Source organism: Camelus bactrianus, chromosome 22 (genome assembly GCF_048773025.1).
Source record: "Camelus bactrianus isolate YW-2024 breed Bactrian camel chromosome 22, ASM4877302v1, whole genome shotgun sequence".
NCBI lineage: Eukaryota > Metazoa > Chordata > Mammalia > Artiodactyla > Camelidae > Camelus > Camelus bactrianus.
Genome location: NC_133560.1, coordinates 22,454,107 through 22,472,794, shown reverse-complemented (window position 1 = coordinate 22,472,794; position 18,688 = coordinate 22,454,107). Strand labels below are relative to the sequence as shown.

At 47.1% G+C, this 18,688-nt stretch overlaps 1 protein-coding gene and 1 long non-coding RNA gene across 2 annotated transcripts; one reads left to right on the top strand and one right to left on the bottom strand.

Annotated features, from left to right (window-relative positions):
- Positions 1 to 554: 554 nt before the first annotated feature.
- On the bottom strand, positions 555 to 5,924 carry PGLYRP2 (peptidoglycan recognition protein 2). Its single transcript, XM_010962119.3, has 6 exons — positions 5,770 to 5,924; positions 4,974 to 5,097; positions 3,012 to 4,106; positions 2,483 to 2,693; positions 1,532 to 1,829; positions 555 to 776 (listed from the first exon to the last, which is right to left on the bottom strand). The coding sequence occupies exons 2-6, from the start codon at positions 5,062 to 5,064 to the stop codon at positions 705 to 707; spliced, it is 1,767 nt and encodes a 588-aa protein (XP_010960421.3). The 5' UTR covers positions 5,065 to 5,097; positions 5,770 to 5,924; the 3' UTR covers positions 555 to 704.
- LOC141574660 (uncharacterized) lies at positions 5,064 to 16,666 on the top strand. The gene is made up of 2 exons (XR_012501624.1): positions 5,064 to 5,695; positions 16,406 to 16,666. It is a non-coding gene; the product is annotated as an uncharacterized LOC141574660 (long non-coding RNA).
- Positions 16,667 to 18,688: the final 2,022 nt, after the last annotated feature.

Genomic DNA, 18,688 nt, shown 5'->3' with positions numbered 1-18,688 from the left:
CACTCCCAACTCCCTGCATTTTTTGCTGGAGGACTTTCTGAAATAGATGGGGTCCACACTGCCCCTGCAACAAACAGCCCCAAAGTGCCAGCAAAATAACACCTCCCTGAAAGCAGCCCTCAGCCAATGAGTATGGAAGTTGGAGGATCAATACTCTAGCTCCCTTGCCCTTTGGGTGGGATGACTCTGAGATGCATGCCTGATACTATCCCCAAGAAGTCCCCAGTGGGATTGAGCGCCACGTGCCTCCCATAGCAACATGCCTGATAAAGCACCCTTTCTCAGCTGCCTTCTGTTCCTTGTGTCGTTTCCTTGTTCCCCAGCTGATACGTTCTGGGATCACCGCCCAGACAAACTACTTGCACTGGGATTCTTGCCCCATGGGCTGCTTCTGGGCCAAACTAAGATAGAAAGTGCGGATGCAGAAGATGCATGGACACAGATGTTCTTCCCATGGTCTCTCTTACTCTTTTTTAAAATTAAAGTATAGTCAGTTACAATGTGTCAATTTCTGGTGTACAGCATAATGTTTCAGTCGTACATATACATATATATTCATTTTCATATTCTTTTTTATTATAGGTTACTACAAGATATTGCATATAGTTCCCTCATTATACAGAAGAAATTTGTTTTTTATTTATTTTACATATAGTAGTTAATATTTGCAAATCTCCCATGGTCTCTTTATTGGAAGTCTGTGACTAGAGGATCATTGGAGGTGGCTTCCTCTTGGATCTCCTGGAGGCCCTCCGGGAAGTTCTTGGTTTCACATTCTAAAAAAAGACAAGGGAGTGTGAGGTTTGGTGGGGAGGTAGTGGAGCTGGGTCTGCCTTCTTCGTTATGGGAACCTGGGTGGTTAAGAGGACAGGGGCCCAAAGTGAGGGAGTGGGTACATCTCCAACTGCAGGTCAGCTTAATGAAACAGAGAGGCAGTGGGAAGGTAGCACCACCAGATTGTACAGGGGTGCTTATAGAGGTGTTTTGATGATCAAAGTCAGGGGTTGGCTGGGGTCGTCAGGCTGAGATTGTGCTGACTGGGCCTAGATTGCTCCAGCATAAGAGTTGTCATCAGGGGTCAGGGGGGCTGGGACTGAGCAAACATCCTCAGGGCTGAGATGGTCTGGGCAGAGGACTACAACACAGGGTTAGGGGCTGGACAGAGGTTGTGCAGGCAAGGGGGTTTTCTGTAGAGGCTCACAGGCTGGGTCAGTGTTGTGTGTACAGGGAGCCTTTGGGTAGCAGGCAGGGGTGAGGGCAGGGTAGGGTGTCTGGGATGAGGTTGTGCAGGCAGAGGGGCGGAGTGGGTAGGCTATGTTTCGAGCAGAATGACTGAAGTCTGGGACTAGACTGCCTGAGTAGACGGGCTGCAAAGGAGTTCAGGGGCCTGGCCGAGGCTGTGGGCACAGGGTTACAGGAATGCATCAGGGGCTTGCCAAGGTTAGGCGGGCAGGCAGGGGTCAGGGGCTGCCCTGAGGCTTGTGTGGACAGATGAGCCGCAGGTCGAGGTAGTACAGGCATGGAGGCTCACCGTGTTGAAGTGCGGCCACATACGCAGCAGGTTGAAAAGCGCTTCTCCAGGGCAGTCTGTGTGCACGAGCTGGCGGTGGCCGAGCATCATGTAGTCTGGCCGCAGGAGGCCGGCGCGCACAGCGCAGCGCGGAAGCTCGTCACGCACCGCGCGCAGCGCGGACTCGGCCGGCAGCTCCGCGGTGTAGTTGCCTATTAAGGCCACGCCGAAGCCGCGGGAGTTGTAGCCGCGGGTGTGTGCACCCACCCAGTACCAGCCGCGGCCCTCATACACGTAGCCGTCTGAGCCCACCACGAAACTGCGGAGGAGAGAGGGAAGCTGGCACCACTCCTGAGGGAGTGAGTGACGCGCTTGGCTCCCTCCGTGAGGGAGGCCCCGCTCCTCATTTGGCCTTCTACTCCAGTTTCCACACCTGTGCCAAGGGCGCCACCCCAAGTTCCGCGAGGTCGCACTGACTACCCCGTTCAACCTTGTCCTACTCACTCTGCCACCAAATGCCACCCCAGAAACCGTCCCATTTCTCTGGATCTGCCCCTCAACATTGGCTAAGTCCCTTTCTGTCCAGTCCTCTTCTCATTGTCTCAAGTTCAGCTCCTGACCAATTCAGAGCCCTTTTCCCTTTTAGTCATATTCCATCACTGCCCCGTCCCAGACCCAGCCCCTACCAAAGTCCTGCTCCTCTCACAAGCCAGACTTCTTCCCAAGTTCCCACTCCGGGCTCAAGAGTCCCACTGTTCAGCTATTTCTGGTCCCTTTGAAGGCCCCAGTTGTAGTCTAGGACACGCCCCCTCACCACTTCGGCTCCACCCAGCCCAAAACCCTCCTCCTTTTTGCCAGCTTTGCTCCTGCCCAAACCCGGCCCTCTGCGTCAGGCTCCGCCCACCAGGGCTCTACCCGCGCACCAACACATCTTCCTCCCTGCGAGCGCCCTGGAGGCGGGTTCCCACCTACCTGTAGCCGATGTCGTCCCAGCCGCGCGTATCCTGGTGGAAGAGCTGCATAGAGCGCATGTTGGCGGCACAGCGCAGGAAGTCCGTGCAAGGTGGCGAGGGCACGTATGTGTGATGTACATACAAGAACGCGAGCGGCAGCTGCAGCGGCGTCGGGCGGCCCCGATACGGCGCCGCGCCCCAGCGGCAACGCGGGAGGATGGCCGGGCACCCTGCGGGGAAGGAAGTCCAGGGCGGGGGTCAGCAAGCGTTTCTCTGCCTGCCTCCTGCTCCCGCAGTAGAGCGCACATAAGGACCATCCCTCCAGCTTCCTCCCAGATTTGGGGACAGTTCAATCTCAGGACGACACTGGCCCCCATTGGGATCTAACTTAACTGTATCCAACAGCATCCTAGTCCTGATGGCCTCCTAGCCAAAGCCCTCATTGCCGGCTCTGGAATCCACCAGTCCTAGATCCCCCTGACCTATCCGCACTAAGAACGTCGGTATCTGCGAGAAGGACCATCACAGTGGGTGGGGACCCTGCTCACCTAGGAAGGCCTCAGTGAACTCCTTGGTAGCATGGGTGGCCACCTGCGCCAGCTGCTCTTGGCTCATTCCCTGCAGCTGAGGGTGTACTGGCTCCAGCCTCTGTAGCAGGATGAGGGCCCCCCATACCTGCTGGGTCAGAGCAGGGGCCAAAGTCAGAGCAGCTCCGTTCTGCCGTCGGTAGTTGCTGCGAAGTCCTGGGTCTCCAGCTACCCCGGCTCCATAGTACTGGCTCAGCAGGTGACTGAGGGGTGGCCGGGGCTCTGGGGCCTGGCTCAAGTAGTCTCCAAGGAGGGCCCCATCCAGGGCACCATTGAGGAAGGCGGTGGTGAGGGGTGATGCCTCAGGGTCCAGGAGCGTGAAGGTCCGGGGAACAGAGAGCTGGTCCCAGCAGCCCTCAGTTCCCAATCCTGAATGGCTCTGAGTGTGGGGGCCCTGGAGGAAGTTCAGGCCCAAGTCTCTGGCCAGGGTGACCACAAGGAGGCTGTCTATGGTGGTCGGGGGGTTGGCTTTAGTATCTGGCGAGGAGGCTTGGTCAGGTCTAATATCTGGCGAGATATCTCCTACATCTAGATCTGCGGCTCTATCATTTGGAGACATGGCTCCAACATCTGCAAAAGTGGCATCTGGAGAGACACCCCTGAGTCCTGGGGAGGTGGCTCTTACATCAGGAACCATGGCTCCAATGTCTGGAAAGGTGGTTTCAGCACTTGGAGGGGTGGCTGTGCTGTCCAAGGGCAGGTTTACAACCCTGGGCCCCTGCAGCCCTGCCTCCAGCCCTGCCAGAAGGGGCTCCACAGCCACCGTTGAGCCATCGGGTGCCAGCACCACCCCGTATTCCTTCCCATCTTGCACACTGTGTCTGGCCACCTCCTCAATCAGGCCCTGAAGCTCTGGGCTCAGTGAAGGCAGATCCAGCTTGATGGTCTTGAGGGTCTGCCCCTCCAGCAGGAAGCGACGGAGGGGATCGTGGGAGCCTGAGTCCTGGGCTGACAACAGCCATGCAGAGGCAGTGTAGCTGGCCTCTGTGGCTGGTGCCTTGTGCTCGAGCTCAGCCAGGGCCTGGATGACGGAGTCCATGAGCAGGCGCATGGTTGCTGCAGGAGGGGGGTGGCGTTAGCCCAGCAGCCCAGCACCACCTGTTTCTGAGCCTCCCCCTGCTGCTCCCACATCTGCTCAATGCCCCCAGCCTCCACTGGACAACCTTGTGATGTTCCACCCCGTCCCCATATAGGTGAGGAAACTGAGGCACAGACAATGGGTTAAGGAGTGTAGACTATCAGTGAGCACTGGGGAACCATGGCAGGTTCATGAGCAGGGGAGAGAGAGAGAGAGACATGGCCAGGTTGGCATTGTAAGATTGCCTTGTGGAGAACATAGAACCTAGGAGTGCTGGGCTCAGAGCTGGGTGTGTTGTTGAGTAATAATTAACATTTATTAAACATTTACTATGTGCCAGGCACTATTCTAGGTGCCTTATATAACTGAATCTATTTAATCTTCACAAGGACCCTATGAGCATGGAGAGGTAAAATTACCCACCTAAGATCACACAGCTAGGAAGTGACAGAGGCACGATTTGAACACAGAAAGACTTAATCCTCACACTCTGCTGTCTGCTAGAATCCAGGTTCCTCTCCAGACAGCTCACACAGTAATCCCGCTATAACTATTTTCTTCTCTTTGTCTAAAATGTCCCTTCTTGCTTCACCATCAAGTAAAATTCTTCTTCCTCCTGTCCTATGTCCCCTCTGGTTTTCATTCTTCTGTCCCCAGTTTCTTCCCCCCAACTAGTGCCCTCATCCTATGGGGCTGGGAGCATCCGTGTCCCCAGACTGAAGATTCGTTGAGACTGAGACCCCCTGGATCCAGCCTCACCCTGTACAGGGCTGGACGAAAAGGGACAGCAGTATACTTTTGCTGAACTGAGAGTCCTGGCCCCAGGCCTCTGCCTTCTAACCCACCTGTCCCTGGCTCCGGCTGCAGCAGCACTCCGTACAGGATCCAGAGGATACCCTGGACCACCATTGTGGACTTCCAGTGTCCAGGGGACATATCCAGTTGACCTCAGCGGAGACCTCGGCAGAGCTTGAAGGAGACAGGCATGGAGAACTGAGTAGTGCCTTTGGCTACTGTCAAAGTCCAGCAGTGAGTGACACGGCTGCCCCTTGGCCGGCTTGTGGACAGGAAGCAGTGGGGGTGTGGGTACAGAGTGCCCTGGCTCAATGTCATCTGGGTCTCAGGGGCTCCCCCATCCTATCCCGTCCCTCCCAGACTGAGGTCAAGGGTCAGTAAGCCAAGCCCATTCTAAGGGTGGCCTGAAAACCAGGTAGTTCAGACTCTAGCAAACTCTGTCTACTCCCCAAGAGAAGTAGACTGAGGCCAATCCGGCAAGTCCTACCCCTTCCCTACGGTGATAGTTGTGTAGCTGCTGCTGGCCACCAGGGGGGACTCTCAGTTGCCTGCCCAACTGGTAAGACGAGCTGTGTTGAGAGTGGAGAGAGGAGAGGCCTGAAGTCGGCTCTGCCTCCTGCCTTCTTTGCTGCCAGCACGTCAGCCTCAGGGAGAGGAAGGTTGCAGAGACCAAGACCGAGGGTTGTTTTTGCTGAAGTCTGCTCTGAGCATGGGGGGACCCGGAAGTGTCACCTCTCATCCCTTTCCAGCTCCGGATCCCCAGCCACCAGAGGTAGCTGAGAGCAGGGATTGGGCCGGGGCATTCGGGACGTGGGCTTTGCCCCCAGCTCTGACTTCTAGGCTCACCTGGCTTGGCAGTGTGGGGGGTCCTCCCTCTTCCTCTGGTGCCCGTGGCCAAGTCTTGCTGAAGAGAGCCCTCCTCCCCTTTATCCAGCGTCAGGTGGGATGGGCTCAACGTGGCTGGTGTTGCCGTGTAAATTGCTTCCCTGTGGGCCTCCCATCTCGAAACTCGCCCAGGGAGTTTCCAAGAGACCCACCAGACGGGGCATTCAACACAGGGCGGGCCCTGGGAGGGCCCGGGAATGCCCAGGCTGAGCCAGGCCTGGGAATCCCCAGGGACCCTGCTCAGTTATTGATTGTCCTCTTTCTGGGCACCCAGCATAGCCCAGCAAAGATCTGGGCACACCGTGGGGGCTCAGGGAGTTGGGTGCTGAGGGAAGTAGCGAATAGAGGCTACTCCCCAGGAGATTCTGAGGAAATCTCCAGTTTCTGAGGATATGGGGACGGGAGCTCTGCCTGGAAGAACCACGTGGAGGATGTGGGCTGTGTGTTCTGCTCACCCGGGGAAGGAATGAAGAGAGGAAAGTGAGGGCATAAAATTTAAGGCAGTGCTGAAAATCTCAGTCATCAAGATAAATCATATTTTAATGCAATGTTTTAAAAGACTAAAACACATACAAAAAATATGTGCTTGTTAAAAAGTGCTAACCCTCAAAAAATAGAAAAAAATTCAGGTTGAACAAAATTTCAGCATTTTAGTAAAGATAGGATCAGCGACAGTGCTTGCGGAGACACTTTGGAGCCAGAGGTAGAAGGAAAAATCAGAAATTCCGATCCTATCTTTGTGCCTCACTTGCTTTATCTTTGTCCAGGCCCGGCATCCACCAGAGGGGAGCCCCCAGGATAGGGTGGGGTGACTGTCACGTGAGATCCCCCGTCTAATGTCCACTTGGTCTGGGAATGACCGTGATATGGCATCATGGACCCTGGGTTTGTCCCTCAGATTCTCCCACTGATTGTGGATGTGGGGGACCCTTGCAATTTTATTTAATAACCCATTTATGCCCATTCTATGCTGCAGGAGGGTGAGCTCAGAGAGGTAACTTGCTTAAGATCATATAGCTAGAATCTGGAGAGGGCTGCCAGCCCAGTGCGTGTTTTCACCCTCCTGTCGCTAGGTCAGTGTCAGAGTAATTATGACCCTTCACGTTGCGGAAAAGTTTGTGGACCGACTACAAAGCAACTACACACCCAGTAATTCTTGGGCCAGCCAGATGCCTTGATAGCCTTTTAAAGCTTGAATTTGGTGGTAGGAGGTGGGTTGTGTTGGAACCAAGGACATGTTAGGGCCAGTCAGCATTTCCCGTAAGGTCTATCTGGGATTTGGGATCTTCTGGGGTAGGACCTTTCCTCCAGGAAGCCTCCCTGATTGCCCCCATGGCTCCCCACTTTCCCTATCCTGGCTCCCTAGCTCGGGATTCCTCCCTCTGACCCAGATCTATCTATATAAGGCCTCCATTTTCTCTGGTTCCATCTCCCCCAGAGTAAGAGATACTGAATTCCCTTGGGGTGCCCAGAAATGCCCCCCACAGTCCAGGGACCAGGTGGGTAGCAGGGAGGGACTGCTGAGTGCACAAAAGACCTGATTAAGAATGTGGGGTCAGCCTGAGGTCAGGCTCTGAAACACACACATGCAGGTACCCACACATCGAGGCTCCTCGTCTGGGCTGGGCCTGGGAGGCAGCACAGAGGCTGGGATTGCCATGATGAGTCATCCACCACTCCTGCTTCCTTCCCACCTCATGAGGCCCACCTGCCAGGGCTGGTCAAGTTCTCTCCAGGCTCAAACAGACCAGGGGTCTTATGAGAGTACCCAGGGCCTGGGAACATCTCTAATGGAGGTAGTATGGACACAGACAGGCAAAGCCCTAGGCTCTGGATCAGAAGTGAGGCTGGGATCAAAGCCAGAGGCCAGAGGAAAAGGAACTTGGGGCAGGGCTGGACTGGGGGCCCAGATCAGAGTTAATAACATTCACTTCGGTAACAGTAATGGTAATAATGAGGACCCTGATAATAATAATAATAAAAACTGTTGTGGGCGGGGTTCTGAGATAAGATTTTATATGTTCACATGGTTTTTATTCAGCTCTGGGTTTACTTAAGAGATATTCTAAAGCAGGAGTTGGGGTGGGGGGAGGATATAGCTCAGCAGTAGAGCGCAAGCTTAGCATGCACAAGGTCCTAGGTTCAATCCCCAGTATCTCGGTTAAAAAAATTAAAGTTAATAAATAAATAAAGCTAATTACCTCCCTCCCCCACAAATTAAACCACAGTGCCCCTGTTTCTGTAAACAATGTTTTAAAATTTTTTTCCAAGGTGAAATTCATCTAATATAAAATGACCCATTTAAAAGTGCATGATTCTGTGGCATTTAGTATATTTACGATGTTGTACAACTGTCACCTATATCTAATCTAGTTCCAAAATTTTCATCACCCCAATATAAAACCCTGTACCCATTTAGCAGTCACTTCCCATCATCTAATAGCCCTTGACAGTCGCCAATCTGCTCTCTGTCTTTGTGGATTTACCTATTCTGGATATTTCATATAAATGGAATCATACAATATGTGACTATTTGTGTTCAGGTTTTGTTTCTCATTGAGCATAGTGTTTTTAAGGTTCACCCACATTGTAACATGAATCAGGTACTTTTAAAAAAATTTTAAAAATTGTTTTTGTAGGAGGAGGTAATTAGATTTATTTGTTTTCATTTTATTTATTTATTTAATGGAGGTACTGGGGATTGAACCCAGGACCTCGTACATGCTAAGCATGCACTCTACCACTGAGCTCTACCCACTGCTTGCCGGGTCAGTTGCTTTTTATTATGAACCATTCCTTTTTATGGCTAAATACTATTCCATTGGATGGTTGTAGCACAATTTGTCTATGTAAAATGAAGGTTTATTGGAATACATCTTCTCTCACTTGTTACATATTGTCTGAGTGTTTTCATGCTATAATGGCAGAGTTGAGTCATTGTGGTGGAGACCATCTGTGCTGCAATGTTGAAAATATTTACTGTGTGGTCCTCCACCCCCAGGTTTATGGAGATATAATTGACTTATCACATTGTGTAAGTTTAAAGTGTGTCATGTGATGATTTGATACATGTATATGTTGCAAAATGATTACCACAGTAAGGTTAGTTAACACATCCATCACTTCACCTCACATAGTTACCTTTCTTTGGGTGTGGTAAGAACTCTTAAGATCTCTCAGCAACTTTCAAGTATACAGGACTGCTGACTACAGTCACCATGCTGCACAGCAGATTCTTAGAACTTACTATTCTTATAACTAACTAGAAGTCTGTACCCTTTGACAAGTATCTACCCATTTCCCCCACCTCCAGCCTTTGGCAACTACCATTCTACTCTCTGTTTCTATGAATTCATTTTTTTCTTTTTAGATGCCACATATCAGTGAGGCATTACAGTATTTGTCTTTCTCTCTCTGACCTATTTTACTTAGCATAATGCCCTCAACTTCCATTCATGTTGTTGCAAATGGCAAGACTTCCTTATTTTTTATGACCGAATTGTGTATATATATTTATATATGTTTATTGTGCATATGTACACATATTTGATACATATATTATATACACATATATAATATACGTACATATATTGTATATTGTATATATATACATGTATTATATATGTATTGTATAATATATATAGTATGTGTATTGTATATGTATATATATTTCACATGTTCTTTATCCATTGAGCAGTACTTAGGTTGTTTCCCTGTCTTGGCTATAGTAAATAATGCTGCAATAAACATGGGGTGCAGATAAATTTTGGGGTATTGATTTCCTTTCATTTGGATTCATGTGGCCTTTTAATAAAGTTTGCTGACCCCTGCTGAACCAGCCCACCTGGATTCATATTCTTACTCTGTTGCTTACTAGCTAGATAAAGTGGCTTAATCTCTAGCCCTCATTTTGCACATCTCTAAAATGGGAGAATAGTAACAACCTCATTATTATGAGTTAAACAAGGAGATATGTACAGAGTGCTTAGGACCAGGCCAGCATGTGGAGAGCATTCAGTGAGCAGAGAGATTTCTGCTGATCTGCACACCTTGCCCAGCTTCGCCAGCAGAGGTTCAGCCCACAGGATAATCCATAATGGACAGACTGCCACATCCTGGATGAATCCAGACTCACAGTCATGTATTATTTTTGTATCTGGGGCACTCCTCCAAGCTAAGGCTTCCCTATTGGCCCCGGCCCCTCAGCAATTAGGGGGGCCTTAGGGCTGGGCTTCGAGCCAGTCTGAAATCACAGCCAAATCATTAAATCTGGAATAGGCCAGCCCCCAAAATTGGTTGGACCTCTTTCGCCAAAGGGAAAGGCAACTCCTGGTGTGAGCAATCGACCTCACAGCCTCCAGCTGGTGCTATTTCTCAGCAGGCAGAAGTTGACTTCAGTTGCAATTTGCTGAGAGAAGAGAGGTGAGATTTAATCTCTCAACACCTGGAACTGGAGAGGAGGGAATTTTGTAACTGAGGACACTGGATATTGTAGTGAAATTGTGAGCTCAGCCCTCGGTGGTATGCTAGAGGCCAAGAATGAGTGGGAGGTAAATGAGACCAGATATTGGCACTTCCTGGGAAATATTTACAGAGTGCTGTGGGCTCCTAGCTCTCAGTACCCTGCTTTGAGAGAATGACACAGGGCAAAGGGCTCTTAACGTTCTTTTTTTCTAAACAGAAAATTTCAAACAGTGAAAGTAGAGAGCATCGTATAATGAACCCCCATGAATATCATCCAGTTGACACATGTCAACTCATGAGCCATCTTAATTCTTTTATAACTTCCACCCACATGTTATCTGCCTTTGATGATCATTGCCTAGATCCATTAATTCATTAGCAGCTACAACAGAGTGATATTGATATGATTCCTTCTTCATTTATTAGCCAGGATACTGTTGGAAAGAAAAACATCCTCTCATCTACCATTTGGTTATCCAGTGGTACCATCCACATGAAAAAGGCAAAATAAATGCTGGATTCTTTGCCTTTCTTAGTTTTCAAAATAATTACTAGGCTCCTCCCATCCTCCAAAGGTAAATAATGAGATTTCCCCTGTATATTTATGAACCTATGGATTTAAATTAATGAAATGTGTCAAATATGGTTGCATATACTGTAGTTTTTATTGTTAATGATAATCAAATTATTATTCCTTCTTTGGCCAGTGGGAGCCTCTTTGACTCCTAAGTTTTTTTTTAAACTTTATTACATTTTTGGGGGGAAGGTAACTAGGTTTCCTTATTTACTTATTTAAACAATTTTAGAACATTTATTTTATTTTTTGGGAGGGTAATTAGTTTTGTTTGTTTGTTGTTTGTTTGTTTAATGGAGGTACTGGGGATTGAACCCAGGATCTCATGCATGCTAAGCAGTCGCTGTACCGCTCCCTAACCCCTGAGTTTTTTTTTGTTTTTTTGTTTTTTGACTGGGCTCTTAGGTAGTTTTCTTGCTTTACCGTGTAACAAGGTAGTCCAGGGACATCTTGTGCATTTCCTGCCACAAGCCTGGGGCCATTTCTCCAAGTGGCCCTTGTTCCTTTTGATCGAAAAGTGGTCCTTAACAGACCACAATCAAGGGTGATCATGGCTAGTGGGTTAATTGTTATCTCTAGGTCTTTTCATTGGCTAGAAATAGGAAATCCCCACTATTTTGTTTTAAAGTAAAATACATCATGGATTTATACTGATACTTCCAATTCATATTTGGGATTACATGACCTTTACTTAGCCTGATAAACCTTATACCTATAAATTTTTTTCCCCCGCAAGGAAAATTCAAATTCTCAGTGACACTGACATTTCCTTTGTTCCACAATACGCACACGTCAGTCTCAGAAAAAACATAAAACAGTATTTTAAACAATATGATTACTGAAAAAAGTTTAAGTTTTTTTTTCTTTTGTCCTTTGGGTATATCCCATTGGGAATGTGTCATCAAATTACTGTCCCAAAATGTCACTTGAGATAGTTTCACTTTGTACAGTTATATCCCTCACCTGGAGCATCTGATTTTTAGGGAATTTTTTGGGGGGTGAAAGAAAGTTGATTTTCTTTTTAAAAGCAACAACACCTTGTGATAAGATTATTCATTTTAATCGTGCAATGAGAAACAATGTGTGATTAGAAAACATCTCAAATAACTGGGTTTATATTTTTGCAATTATTATTATTAACCTGTTACTATTATTGCCATTATTATTGCAAAATTGGCCTCATTTTTCCACCCCCCAATTAAAAAAATCTCTGAAATCTTGTATTATGACAAATGCAACTTAAGCTAACTGGGTCATTCCAATGAGTACCATTATGGTCCAGTTCAGTGGCGTTAAGCACATCTGCATTCCCATACAACCATCACCACCATCCATCTCAAGAACTTTTTCATCTTCCTCAACTGAAATTCTGTCCTGAATAAACACTAACTCTCCACCCCCTACCCCCAGCCTCCGACAACCACCATTGCATTTCCTTTCTCTATGAATTTTACTACTGTAGGGACCTCATATAAGTGGGATCATATAAGATTTGTCTTTTGTGACCAGCTTATTTCACTTAGCACATGTCTGAGATTTATCCCTCTTGTAACATAAACCACAGTTTCCTTCTTTTTTAGGGCTGAATGACAATCCATTGTATGACTATACCACATTCTGCTTATCCACTCATCTGCTGATGGACATTTGGGATGTTTTCACTTACGATGATTATGAATTGTTCTGCTATGAACATGTGTGTACAAATATCTATTTAAGTTCCTGCTTTCACTTCTTTTGGGACTATACCCAGAAGTAGAATTACAGAATCACGTGGTAATCGTGTGTGTACTTTTTTGAGGAGCCTCCATACTGTTTTCCACAGTGGCTGCACCATTTTACATTCCCACCAACAGTGCACAGGGCTCCAAGTTCTCCACATCCTCATTAACACTTAGTATTTTCTTTTTTAATAATAGCTATCCTAATGCATGTGAAGTGAGGGAATTATTTTTTTTCAATCTAATATCAGTTTAGAATTATGTAAGATTCTTAAATGATTCCAAAATAAAATCTATAAAATAGGTATAAAGAGAGACATCTAGCTTCTATTCCTGTACCCCCATCATGCTTTTTTCCCTTCCCCCTCAAATAAGAATGTACATTTTTTTCATGGTGTATTTTATATATATATATTCCACTTGGCTGTTTTTCCATTTAACACTGTTTCTTGGAGATCTTTCCATCTTGGCACACAGAACTCTTTCCCATTCCTTTTTTACAGCTGCATAGTACTCCATCATGTAGTGGTGCCACGGTTTGTTCAACCATTCCCTACTGATGGACAAATGGGTTATGTCCAATCTTTTGACATTTTAAATGGTGCTGCTATGAAAAGCATTCATCTTTTCTTATTTTTGCAAGAAAACCATTGGGATATATCCCCTCTAAGTGGATAAATGCATATATAATTTTGCCAGATATTACTAATTTCTCCTCCCCAGGGCTCCTATCACTTTGCATTCCCACCACTAAAGTATGTAAGCATGTAAAATACAAGCTTTTTCATTTAACCCGGTGGACTCCTATGCATACTTCAAAACCCATCCTCCAAATCCAGGAAGATTTCACTTCTACTCAGGCTTTCTCCTCTTGCCTTTCTCAACTCCAAACCTGACACCGAGAGGTTGGAAGTGTCTGTGTCAAACTCCATACTCTTCAGACTGGGAGCTTCTGGGAGTGCTGGCTCCAGGGCTGAGTCTTCTTGGGGCATTCAGTACAGGATTGGGCACAGAGAGGTGACAATAACAGAAGGTTTTCTGCCTGAACAAAGGAAAGCCCCTTAGCTCTGAGCCTCCCTGGCTGGGTTCTCTTTGGCCAGAGGAAAAGAACCAGGTCAAGCTGGCCACTCTCCTGGGTTCTTGTCTGCCCTCTTGCTGAGTCACCTGTGCTCCAAAGGTGGTGACCTCACTGTGGGTGTCCATCACCTGCATGGCTCCCAGGCAGAGGACTGAAATCTGCTTGAGGTCAGAGAACCCCAGGTCCAATTCAAGCTTTCCCCTCCCTGGGTAGAGCACCTCTTCTCTCTGTGCTTTGGTTAAAAAATTCTTTTTAATTGACATATAGTCGGTTTATAATGTTTTAATTTCTGGTGCACAGCATAGTGATTCAGTTATACATATATACATATATATATATATATTCCTTTTCACATTCTTTTTCATTATAGGCTATTACAAGGTATTGAAAAAAAATAGTCCCCTGTGCTGTATAGTGGGACTTTGCTGTGTATCTAGTTTATATATAGTAATTAGTATCTGCAAATCCCAAACTCCCAAATTATCCCTCCACTCCCACTTCCCCCCGGTAACCACAAGTTTGTCTTCTATATCTGTGAGTCTGTTTCTGTTTTTTAAATAAGTTCATTTGTCTCATTTTTTTAGATTCCACATGTAAGTGATATCATATGGTAATTTTCTTCCTCTTTATGGCTTACTTCACTTAGTATGACAATCTCCAGGTCCATCCATGTTGCTGCAAATGCTGTGCCTTGATTTTTCCATCTCTAAAACGGGAATAATCATGTTATCTATCTCATGACTGTGCCAAAGGAATGGGTGATATGAAATCACATCAACCTGCTTCCCACCACTTATTTATTTGTTATTTATTTATGACTGAGGTAAAAATCATGTACCGTGAAATCATTTTAAAGCAAACAATTCGGTAGCATTTAGTACATTCACGGTGTTGTGCAACCGTCACCTCTATCTAGTTCTAAAACATTTTCATCACCCAAGATGGAAACCTCATACCAATTAAGTAATCACTCTGTGTTTTCTCTGCCCCTACCAGCTTCTGGAAACCACCAATCTGCTTCCTGTCTCTAAGAATTACCTATTATGGACATTTCATTTAAGTGGAATCATACATCATGTGACCTTCTATGTCTGGCTCCTTTCACTCAGCATATTGTTTTTGCGGTTCAACGCTGTAGCGTGTCAGGGCTTCATTCCTTTTAATGGCTGAATAATATTCCATTCTGTAGATATTTGACATTTTGTTTATCCAATCATCATTTGATGGGCATTTGGGTTGTTTCCACTTTTGGTTACTGTGAATAGTGCTGCCATGAACACACATGTACATGTATTGGCTTGAGTACAATTTTCAATTCTTTTGGGTCTATGTCTAGGAGTGGAATTGCTGGGTCACGAGGTTAACTCTATGTTTAACTTTTTGAGGAACTGCCAAACCCCACAATTTATTTTCACACACCGTATGTCTCTGATGCCTCCCAAAGCCAGTGAAGAGAGAATTCTAAGTCCCCATTTTGCAGCCAAGGAAACTGAGATTGGGAGAGCTGGTGCCACACCATCCTGAGGCTAATGACCATTAGAATAACTCCTATCTGCTTAGTGACCACTGAGTGCCAGACATTTGCTAAGGAGGGTCTTAGGATGGGACCCCCATAGCCTCAGCACCCCTGGAATCTGACAGATCTGGGTTTAACTCCCATTGGGCAAGTATACTTGGAAGCTCCACCTCTCTATAATCTGAGTCCCTGATTTAATGTGGAGAATGAATGTGGTAATGTAGGCAGAGGACGGAGCCTGTATTAAGCCTTTGATTTACAGATGCATCAAACCAAAAAGTAGTCCACCCAGGTGCAAAGGGATGAAGTAACTTACCAAAAGTCACATAGCAATAGGTGGCTAGATCCACGCTACAAGCATTTTTGTTTCCTGAAGCTTAACCCCTCTGGAAGCTAGTAAGGTGAGATCCCTAAGGCAGGTGCTCTGGTGGGGGGGAGGGGTTTGCTGCTGTGTGGCTTTGTTCTTTGGGGAATTGACCTTTGACAACACAGAATCTTGCTGAATCAGCCTGAGGTGGCCTGTGGCATGGACAACAACTAGTTCCCTGGCGGAGGTCACATTTGCCCCAAACTGCTCACTCCCTCTTTCTGCTCTACAGTTAATATCAGCACAGCCAGAGGCAGGGTGACTTCCGGTGCCCCAAACAGGGGTGAGCCAGGCACTTCCTTGCCTCTCAGCATTGGCTTCTGCTGGTCCCTCTGCCCTGAGGCACCCATCCACCTTCCCTCTCATTTCTGCCTTGCACACACTAGAACCTTAACAATTGGCTTCTTTCCCCACCTCTGATCCCCTCTCCTACTGGGTTCCCCACTCCAGTCCACTGGCCTCTTGCTTCTTGAGGATGCCACCCTCATTCAGCCCCAGAACCTTTGCACTTGCTGTTCACTTTGCCTGGAATGCTCCTATTCATGTCTTCCTATCATACAGGGATCACTCAAACATCACTTCCTCCCAGAGGCCTAGCTCTGACCACCTCCCCTAAATTAGGTTCCCAGCCCTTCCCTGTGAGCTCATCCTATTTCCTAAGGTCCTTACCAGACATTATCTTATTCGTTTGTTTATTTACTGCTGCCTCTCTGACTGGATGGAAACTCCAGGAGGGCAGGGACTTGTCCTTCTCAGTGCTGCATCCCCAGGACTGAGACCAGTGCTTGGCACGCAGCATTCAAATGTTCAATGAATATTTGTCAACTGAATGACTACTGTGCTTCTTATTATAAATATGAATTTTCTTTCCTCCTAGATTGGATCATGAAGATGAAGGCTTTTTTCATGCCTGGCATCCAAGTCCCAGAAATCCTCTCAGATGGGCCATAGAAATTAAAATTCTGGCTCTGTTTCCACCACCAGGCTGTGTGATCTTGGGCAAGTCACTGGCCCTCTGTGGGCCTCCAATTTGTTAAACAAAGTCCTTCACCTCCTTCCCCCACCTCTTTTTTCCCCCCAAAATCTGGTGAAATCTGTAGCTCCCATTCTCCCTTGAAAAAATGAATTAATAATTTGGCACATGCTTTTAAGGGATTTAATGATTCCCCCAAAGTCCAATTCTGGACTCCTTCTCCAGATAATCAGCATTAAAACTGATTTGTTCACAGACTCAGTTCAGCAGCTATTCAAATGGCACCAATAGTCTGTGCCCACCTCATGTTGGGAGACTCTGAGGCCCCCAAAAGAAGTTCCCAGCTCTGGGTTCTGTTGTCCCCACAAGGGGCAATTGCAGCCAGATACTCTCAGCACCATATGGTCATGACTGGGCCACTAGGAGAGCCTAGATTAGGAACTTGGGTAAAGCATGGGAAAGGATCATAGAAAAACTCCTGGAGGAGGGGCTGCTGCAGCTGGGCTTTGAAGGATGAATAGGAGTTGGTCTGGCAGGAAAGTGTGGTCTGCCTCCAGCAGAGGCAATGGCTTTAGGGGATTAGAGGGAGGGAGGAGAAATAATAATAACACACAATTATACAACATATTCCTGAAGAGAGTCCACTTTTCCAATTGGAGCCTTGGGACCACACTAAGAGGGGAGGAGGATAACTGCCCTCCTTTTACAATTCGGAAGAATGAGGCAGAGAGATGCTAAGAAGAGCACTCCAGACCACAGAGCTGGTAATTGGCAGAGCCAGGTCTACTGGGGGCTTTTCCTAAAATGGGCATTCTTATTGACTTAGAGACAAGAAGGTTGTTTCTGACAGGCTGAGGTGGGGAGGGGGAGGGCCAAGCCTGATTAGCTGAGGGACTGGAAGGTGGAAGTAATTGGTTAGGTGCAAAGACAGAACAAGTCTGATTGGCTGGGAAGTAGGAGATGGGAGTCAGATTGGCTGAGGATTCCATGAGTAGTTTAGCTAAGGAACAGGAGGGTGGAGTCTAGTCTGAGAAGCAGGAAAGTGTCAGATTGGCTGAAGGGGGGAGGGCAGAGTCTGATTGGCTGCGGGTTAGGAGTGACTGAGGGGGAAGGGAGCAGAGTCTAATTGGATAAGACACAGGATTGGAGGTTCATGGGCTGAGGGATAGGAGAGCATTTAATTGGCTGAGGTATAGGAAGACAGAGTCTGATTGGCTTAGGCAAGGACAGAATGAAATATCCTTGATGTCAGCAGTGTCATTTACCATGTACTTCACAAATCCTGTGTCCCTGGGCCCTAGTACAGGGAGGTGGAGATTAATCCTCTCTGCACTATTGGGAAATGGAGACGGGTGTGTGTGGAGGATGCGAGGGGGCTGAGCCACTCTAGGCAGAGGTGAGAAAGATCATCTTGTTCCCTACCACTCATCGCACTTTCTCCAGGGTGACTGGATTACTAGGATTCTGCCTAGGCGGGAGAGGAGTCATCGCACTGCCTCCAGAGGGTGAGGTCCTTGCACCTTGGTCCTCTGAACTCCCCACACTCCCCAGCAGCGCCCCCATTTCTAGGGTAACACGGTCTCCACCTCTCTAGTTTCTGAGGACCAGGGCCTCTCCTCCCTCCACCTACCCCAAAGCATCTCCACCTGGGTCTTTATCGCTATGGTCTTCCTCCTCCCTGGGAAGTGCTCTCCCTTTCATCCACCCCTCTCTTTCTGAAACATACAGCCTGCCAACACTGAGTCAAGAAGAAACAGAGAAGTTGAGACAATCACTAGAAGTGAAATTGAATTTGCAATAAAAAATTCCCAGCAAACAAAAGTCTAAGACCGGATGGCTTCACAGGGGACTTCCCAAACATATAAAGAACGAATACCTGTCATTCTCAAACTATTCCAAACAATTGCAGCAGAGGGAACAGTCCCAAACTCCTTCTATGCGGCCACCATTGTCCTGATACCAAAACCAGACAAAGACACTGCAAAAAAGAAAATTATAGGCCAATATTTTTTATGATATAGATGCAAAAATCCGCAACAAAATATTAACAAACTGAATTCAATAATACATGAAAATGATCATACATCATGATCAAGTTGGATTTACTCTAGGGTCACAAAGATGGTTCAACCTGTGCAAATCAATCAATGTGGTGCACCACATTAACAAAAGGAAAGATAAACATCA

Coding starts and splice junctions, on each gene's coding strand:
- PGLYRP2 (XM_010962119.3), bottom strand. CDS start 5,064: ATGTCCCCTGGACACTGGAAGTCCACAATGGTGGTCCAGGGTATCCTC. Junction 2,694..3,011: donor GTTCACTGAGGCCTTCCTAG/GTGAGCAGGGTC, acceptor CCTTCCCCGCAG/GGTGCCCGGCCATCCTCCCG. Junction 777..1,531: donor TGTGGCCGCACTTCAACACG/GTGAGCCTCCAT, acceptor GTCTTTTTTTAG/AATGTGAAACCAAGAACTTC.